General features: G+C 36.5%; 1 protein-coding gene across 1 annotated transcript in view; it reads right to left on the minus strand.

The window, feature by feature from the left end:
• Nucleotides 1-998, minus strand: part of rasa3 (RAS p21 protein activator 3) — a 64036-nt gene extending 63038 nt beyond the window's left edge. Inside the window, exon 1 of the mRNA XM_046838379.1 lies at nucleotides 807-998. Coding sequence (XP_046694335.1) covers nucleotides 807-861 — 55 coding nt within the window. The 5' untranslated portion in view covers nucleotides 862-998. The remainder of the gene's footprint in view (nucleotides 1-806) is intronic.
• Nucleotides 999-9223: the final 8225 nt, after the last annotated feature.

Genomic DNA, 9223 nt, shown 5'->3' on the forward strand with positions numbered 1-9223 from the left:
TATATATATATATATATATATATATATATATATATATATATATATATATATATATATATATATATATATATATATATATATATATTCAATAATTCTTTTATATTATACACTGTTATGTAATGCATAATTATTATGTAATAATTATGTGATGCATAATACATGAATATATATATATATATATATAAATCCTTATAAACATACACTTCTGCCATGCAATGATTCGCTTTGGGGGCACAGTCGAGGTATTCAGGGGGGAAAAGGCATGCACGCGCAAATGCATTGTGGTGACAATAAGATATATGCGGGCTGAGTGTTGCAAGCGAAACGAAGCGAAAATTCATGTTTAATTCAGGTTTCCATTGTTGGAAGTAGACTGGTGCATTGGAGAAGCGTCGGTGAAGCGGTGCAGGTACCGAAACATTCCGTTTTCCTTTTTCTCCCAATGCATTTTGAAATAAACACAGAGCGCGTGAGCTCGAGCGTGCCATCTGGACGTCTTGTTGCATATAAACCAGTGCACGCGCGCACACACACACAGACACACAGACACGGGCTGTACTGTATATGAGATCGCGGTGTGCTGCAAAGAAGAAACGTTTGAAAGCGAAAAGCGATGTTTTTTATACTAGTTATAATGTTGCACGCTACGCACACACAAATACACACACACACACACACACACACACACACAGCGACACTGGACATCCGCCGCGTGTGTTTTGCGTTAAAAGTGGTGCGCTCGAGCGAGCCTTCTTGACCCAAACCCGTTTAGATAACAAACATTAAAAAAAAAAGGTCCCTCTTACCTATTTTTATTTTGACACTCTGAAACACTTTAAGTCCTTCCTCCTCGACCGCCATGCTCGCGCTTTTTTCTCCTGCTGATCACCTTTTGGAGACGTTCCTTCACGGACCCGGGATCTCCAGCAGCCGCGCAGAGCACCACCAGCTCCACTGTCCTGACTTGCTGCTCAGCCAGGAACCGCCCTCCACTAGGAGGCGGGACTGACCATAGCAACCTCCCATTCTGCTTGGATGGATGTGAGTGACGTCACAATGGGGGCGGTCTATTCATACAAAGCGGTTATAAACTCCCAAAGCAGGGAACTGAGGGTTAGACTGTATCACAGTGTTTCATTGCACTGAAGGCAGTGTTCATTCATTCATCATTTAATTTCATTCATCTTTTTTTATTATAGGTTTGAGTCAGTGTTATAGAGACTCTGACACACACACACACACACACACACACACACACACACACACACATTCATTCACACCAAATACAAATTTGTCTCATGCTGCATTCTAGTAAATAATGCATCATTAACAACTGACTATAGTTATATTCCCTGCTTCATATCTATAAGTACTGCATCATCAGAACTGTCACTCATCACATATCTGTATATGTTACACACACACACACTATTGCTGCTGTATATTGTACAAAGTTCTATATTAAACTCTCAATCATACATCATGCATAATACTGTCGTCTGCACTACCATGCACTCTCACACTTTATGTACATTACTGATCTGTCATATAACCTGTATCCCTATTTAATACTCACACTGTCTATACTGTCTCACATTGTCTGTATTGTCTTGTATAGCCTGTTTTTGTCTTGTCTCGTCTGTTTTGTCTGGTATAGTCCAAGCTGAATTCATAGTTATTTATGTCTGTACTTTGAGAGTCACTAACAGCTGGAACCAAATTCCTTGTGTGTGTCAACACACTTGGCCAATAAACCTGATTCTGATTCTGATTCTGATTCTGATTCTGATTCTGATTCTGATGTTTTGGCGATGTGTCCCACCACACTTCTTGTTCGGAACAAGGGATGATTATTATTTATTTTATTATTCTCAATTAATTTTTTTATTATTTAAGTTCAAAACATACAAATCAACGCCAGGGGTATACAAAAAGAATTAGCAAAAATATCAAGGAAATGACACAGTGACATAGACTTAATGGCTTTGGTGTTGCTGGAGGTGGTAAGAATGATCAGGTAGGATTCCAAACAAAACACCTTTTGCGTCTTTTTAGCACCACATACATATATACAGCATTTATAACCCCAATTCCCAAAAAACAAAAAAGTTGGGACACTGTGTTCAATGTAATTAAACCAGAATGCAATGATTTGCAAATGTCATAAACGTATATTTAATTCACAATAGAACACAGAAAACATATCAAATGTTTAAACTGAAATAAATACCATTTTACGGAGAAAATGGTCTTCAGCGACCTGCAAGGCTGCAATGCATTTCCAAACAGTTGTGACCTGGCAACAAAAGTGTGGTAAAAGTAAGTGTTATTAAGGTTAAAAAGTTGGAGAATGATTTTGCAACTAATGAGGTAAATCGACAACAGATCAGTAAGATGATGTGTATCTGAGAGGGAGAGTCTCTCAGAATTAAAGATGGGCAGAGCTTCAAACAATCTGTTTGAGATTGTGTCTACAAATTGTGGAACAATTTCAGAATTATGTTTTAAACATAAAATTGCAAAACAGTCGAATATCGCTTTATTTACAATACATAATATTATCAAAAGGTTTCAAAGAATCTGGAGAAAACTCGACAAGGGCGAAAATCAATACTGGATTTTCATGATCTTTGGGCCCTCAGACAGCACTACATTTAAAACAATCATGATTCTGTAATGAAAATCACTGCATGGGCTGCATTCACCTCCAGAAACCATTGTTTGTGAACACAGTTCATTTACAAATCCAGGTTAAATCTGCGCCAAAACTCTTTTAAAATGTACTGAGGCAAATTGAAAACTGTACTTTGTTCAGATTGATCAACATTTTAATTTCTTTTTGCAAACCATGGACACCACATCCTCTGTACTAAAGAGAGAGGGACTATCTGGCTTGTTATCAGCACTCATTACAAAAAGCCACATCCCTGAAGGTATGGGAGGGCATTAATCCCTGTGTAATGGGTACCTTGCACATTTGGAAAGGCTCTATCAATGCTGAACAGTTTAAACAGGTTTTACAGCTACAAAATACTTATTCAGGGAAGGAGTTGCACAATATCACATTAACAATAGCATGACTTTGTAGTAGAAGAAGTCCAGGTGCTGAACTGGTCTGTCTGCAGTCTAGATCTTTCACTATTTAAAAATATTTGATGCATCATGAAATGAAAAATACAACAAAGGACACCCAGAACTGTTGAGCAGTTAGAATCCTGTATCAGACACATATGGGACAACATTCCTTTACCAAAACATTAGCAGCTGGTCTCCTCAGTTCCCAGATGTATACAGATAGAATACGAGATGCTACACAGTGGTAAATATGACCCTGTCCTAACTTTTTTTTAAACCTGTTACAGCCAAAAAATGACCTTATTTTTTCCTTAAAATTGTATTTATTCTTAGTTCAATTATTTGATATGTTTTCTATGTTCTACTGTGAATAAAATATGGGTTTATGAGATTTGCAAATCATTTTTTTTTACATTTTTTCTTATTTTATTTACTTTTCCCAACTTTTTTGAAATTGGGGTTGTACCTTAATGAACAAATTATTAATAATTCACATATTTAATGAAAAGGTTTATTAGAAAAAGATTTCTTAAAGGATTCATCAAACCATTGTTACATGTACTCTATAGGATGCTAGTATTCTGACGTGTGCTTGTATGGGCTGCATGATTTAGAGTTAATTCAACAATTTATTAAGTCCATATGCTTGCTTACACTCCATCTAGTAGACAAAGGGTTTCTAAGTTTGTCCCTCCGAGAGACCCATCAAAGATTACTATCTGATAAGAAGGAGTTTTAAGTAAAATGTCTAGAAATCTTGAGGTCCCCCATAGTTTCCTGCCCAAAGGCTACAATAAAGTAGCCAAATTGTGAAAATGTCTACAAAGTCAATTTTAATTCCTTGCCTAATTCCAACACTACAAAATGTGGAAATATTTAAAATAAAAATAAACAAACTTGAGTATTGACTGACATGACTAATATAAAAATCATATAGATCAGATTTTTATATTAGTCATATCAGTCAATATGTTGGAAGCCGAATCTCTGCCGTAGTCTTGAGTCTCTTGCACACTAGAACTAGGTTTTATTTAAGGATTCTTTGGCAAAGTACATCTTGCACTCAAGCCTAATGATTGTTTTAGTCCCTGCTGATGAACAGCTTCCCATTGGCATGACGCTAGCACCACCATGCTTCACTGTGTGAATGCTGTTCTATGGGTTTTTCTGCCAAGTATAATGCTGAGGCCAAAATGTTAAATATTTGAGTTCAGTGGCTCACCAGACTGCGGAAGTCTTTTTTCACAAGTCTTTTACATGCCTTCTGGCTTTCTGTTCCAAAAAGACCAGCTTTGTGGAGTGTCCTGGAAGTGCTTCTCATCTGAAGGACTTTTGGTTCATGTCATGAAAAACAACTATTTCAACATTTCCTGCAAAACTGTCACAAAGAATTATGAAAAAAGGTGCCTTTCTGTCAATTGTCTTGAGTTTCATAGCCAGATTAGCAGTAGTTTATATTAGAGTTTCTAAAATCGGGCCTTTTCTACGTCTGTATAAACAGCCGGGTCATTTCAGTGCAGCTGGTAGTGTTGACAGTTGACCTATTTGCGGCTATTATCCACAGCAGCAAGGATTAACACTTGACTTTTTTTAAAATAGCGCCAAAGCTAATTTACTGTTGCAGAATTGGCAGTCAGCATGACTGTGCTCCAACTGTGAGGAGATAACTGTCTTTAGAATAAAAAAAAGCCTGATATATAGGAAACTTAATCATGTTCATATGCTACAGATTCTTGGTCTGGGTCACTGTACTGTCATTAAACACACCCTCAAAGGAAGCCACCTGCAAATTCAGAGGAAGGCTTTTAAAGTAGATGCTGAGGAGAATGAATCATGACTATGAGGGCTGTTGGTCCATGTTGATATTTTAGTCAAAGCGGGAGTGGATCCACCCCTGTGGTAGACCAACATGGGCGTGTTACTGTACAGGACCATTTTTTTTTAACTTACTACAGAAAGTGTGTATCTGCTGAACATTTGCAAGCTTAAAACTCTTCTAGTACTTGCGTCTTGGTGGTGTGTAATGGTTACTGAGGGGGATTGCTAGAATAAAAGTAAAACATAACATTCAATAAAGGAGTAGAATATTACATCAACAACAAAAGGCTATAGAAGGAATATTTTTGGAGTAATTTTTTGTGAGTAGATGCAAAATAATTTATGATTCGCATGTGATCATAAATCACCAGGATTTCATTACACCAAATGGACTAACTGATAAAAACGGTGCTATTGGGAATTCGTTTCTACCTGAAATTAAGGAATGTGGTGAAGCTTTTTATCTGTCCAGTTTCTCACCCTCTCATCATTACACTACCTTCAACATTCATGCTAATACTACCATCATAACACTGGGTTTGTATACTGTAGATCACTATCTCTCTGAGCTGCAGGAAAATGAAAACAGAAGCCCTTGAACTTTCAGCTGTTATCCCTTATGTTTATGCTTGAACTTACCAACACAGAAATAACGTTAATGCAGAATCAACCGACAAATTAGCACCAGAATTACTAAGCACATTACAAATATTTCACAATACACAAGTATTCAATGATTTCATGGGAAAGATTTAGTCAAAACCGTGCCTATAAGGATTTAAATCAGCATGTGCAAGATATGATTCATGTGTGATTTGCATTTGGGTTTTTCTCTCAACTGTCCCCTTATACCACACTGAGGACCACACCCCTGCCAAAACCCGCTTTATAACTGATAGAAATTACTCTGCGGTATCATGTTAGTGTACACGGGTGTGTGTGTGTGTGTGTGTGTGTGTGTGTAGGAGGGGTGTGAGTGTGTGTGTGTCAGAGGGCACTCCTCACCTGTTAAAAACAAAAGTACAGATGTTGACTGACTAATGGTGTGAAAACCCTGCTGTTTTCATTCAGCCAAGGGGGTATGAGAGTCTAAAAATAGATTCTCATTAATAAAAAAAAAGCTGCTAGTACACTGTATTCTCAATGCTTTCTTCTCAACCCCCAGACAAAAATTGAGAGGAGATTTACAAATAAATTAAAGGTTTATCCTTATTATCATTTATCCTGAATGAGCACTGAATGAGTTGATTTTTAATTTATTCAGACAGAGAAAAAACACACCGGAGGAGATTAGCATCTGAAAATGTCGATCTTTCTATTTTAAGCAAAGATGTCATAGCTGAATGACTCAAACGCCATAGGAAAAATAAAACAAAACCTTTACAGCAAATGAACAACAACAAGTACAAAAGAAAGAAAAAGTATTCGCTTTGTATAAAATAAAATAAAATAAAAATTGGCTGTCAATTGACTACTATTTAGAAATATAGGGCTCTACGTAGGGCGCACTTTATATTTAAACAAAGACAAGCAGTTATTTTGGACTGAGCCATTTCAGGCTGCTGTTGTTTAAAAAAATCTACCCCATAAGACTCCCTGGTTTATTCCTCGCATGCTGTCACTGGTCATCTGCCAGTGGTTATTACATATTTGCACAAATAGATTTAATTTGCTTTCATGGCATTTGTCTGACACCATTAGGGATTTAAACTTATGACCAGAGGTTCAACATCTTAACCACTGCTACTGAAATTGAATTGAATTGAATTGCACTGATTTGAATTGAATTATCCAGAGTTACAATTATCTTATTTATACAATGAGCTCAAGGGCTCAGCAGTGGATGTTTGGTGGTGCTGGAATATAACCAGCATAATCATGTCCTTTTAATCAGGAGTACAACATCCTACAGAGCATCCTGAATCTAACTGATTGGTTATTGCGAATACACACACTGACCAGGCATGCCATCATGACATTATAACATTATGTGAAGCGAATAACACTGATTATCTCTTCATCATGGAACCTGTTAGTGGGTGGGATATATATGGCATCAAGTGAACATTTTGACCTTAAATGTGATGTGTTAAAAGCAGGAAAAATGGGCAAGCGTAAGGATTTGGAGATTGCCTGGTTGGCCAAGGATGCACGTGGGGAGTGAAGGTTGGCTCTTGTATGTATAAAGGTGACAACACAATATTAGCCAGGTGGTCAAAATCTTAAGCCTGATCGGTGTACACTAGGACCGCCTATGAATTTTGTATGTGACAGCATCCCATTTGAGTAAAGATTCTTGGACAACTGACCATAAGATTTCAGGTGCTTTTTGAACATCTCATTCCACCTTCAATCTCCATCTACACTTATAATTACCTCCACTCTTCTGGGAAGATGTTCCACTAGATTTTCAGTGTAGTTTTGAAGATTTGTACTCATTCAGCCTCAAGGGTGTTAGTAAATTCAGATTCTGATGTAGGTGAGGAGAGGAGGCCTGGAGAGCAGGTAGTGTTCCTAATCATTCCAAAGGTGCTCAAAAGGATTGAGGTAAGAGCTCTATAGCAGACCACTCAAGATCTTCCACTTTAACCTATGTAAAGCAATCTTCATGAAGCTGGCATTGTGCACAGAGACATTGTGAAATTTTTTTTTTACTCTTCTTGCAACAGCAAACAGAGAAGCACACATCATAAAATAGAATATAAACAAATATGATGAAAATATACTAAAAATATAGCAAGTCAGTAATGTATCCTGTGACACGGACTTTGCTAAAACATACAAATCTAAAAAAAAAATGATGTACTTTCTTGAACAGGGCAATTTGATAGTAATTGCTGCATCTTTGACATACTGTATAACCATGTTTTATACTGAGACTAGGAAGACATTCTGAGAATGAGGCTAGTATAGAATTTACAGACCTATCATTAGACTTATTAGTAGTTAGGCTTCTTCATGATACCAGGTCTCCACTTCACTGTCAGAGTAAATTAGTGTGTAGATCCCAGGATGTCATCTGAGTTAAAGAAAGAGGCAGCTAATCTGTAACTGACATTATACCGCCATCTGCTGGTTGGTTGAATTCTTTAAAAAATGGCACTCAGACTGACTAAAAAAAATAAAGCAGAACATGGTTTATTTTTGCCAGCTGCGTCTAAATAAACCTCTCTTTTACACTATTTATGGAGTAAATATTTCATACCTGATGAAAGGGTCTGATAAAATGGGAATTGAATTTGGTTGTCAGCTTAGTTGGTGCTAGGGTGGCTGAAGTGGGTCATTTGGGACTTAAGCCCAATTACGACTTAAATATTCACACAATGTAAACATAATCAACATTATTGAAAAGAACTGTAAAACATACTATCCGAAAAAAAACCTATAATTTCTGATACGCAGGGTATCCAAAAATCTTCACGTACACTAACATTACAATCTGTCAGCCAGGTTGCCAGTAGTTTACTGTTAATTTTACCTTATTTATATTGTCATTAACTTCACAGTATGTTACTGTAATAATACAATGCATCGAATTACAGCATTTCGCTGTATTTCTTTATTTAACAGTAGCCACTTGCTGCAAAATAATATCCCACCCACTAACAGGTGCCATGATGATGAGATAATCAGTGTTATTTACTTCACCTGTCATAATGCTTTAATGTCATAATTGTATGCCTGGTCAGTGTAATACTATGTCTCAAATAAATACATTAACTAGGAAACTTCACATTAACATTCTATGTATAAAAGTGACATAAAGTTCAAGTATGTAACCGTTTATTTGAAACAGGCAGCACCAACAATTGATCAGTTTTTACGCATTACTGATGGGTGATTCTTAGTGTTCAAGCTGACTTTACAAGTTGTTTTTTCATTTCATAAAAATGATTAAAAAATTGTCAGGATCAACTTACAGCATCAGTTTACAAATTTAAAAAAGAAAACTTTGTGATTAAAAAATAAAACGAAAGAAAAGAAAGAAAAAAAAACAGGTGTTAGAAATGTATGAGATCATTCCCAGACTGTGATATTTTAGTTTTCTTCCATGGAATTATTCAGCTTTATACTTTTTAATAGAGTTTTCTTTATTTGGCCTTACAACCCTGGATTTTGAACTTTTGGATTTAAAGTCATGTCATTTGTCAGACACAATTATCCAGAGCAACTTACAATTATCTCATTTATACAATGAATAGTTGAGGGTTAAGCGCCTTGATCACGGGCCTTGAGCCTTTCAATCAGTTTAACATCTTAACCCCTGAGCAGCTTCCTGAATGCAAAAACTACAACAGATTGGTTATTGCTCATTTACACACTAGGACTG

Source organism: Silurus meridionalis, chromosome 24, assembly GCF_014805685.1.
Source record: "Silurus meridionalis isolate SWU-2019-XX chromosome 24, ASM1480568v1, whole genome shotgun sequence".
In the NCBI taxonomy this organism is placed as follows: domain Eukaryota; kingdom Metazoa; phylum Chordata; class Actinopteri; order Siluriformes; family Siluridae; genus Silurus; species Silurus meridionalis.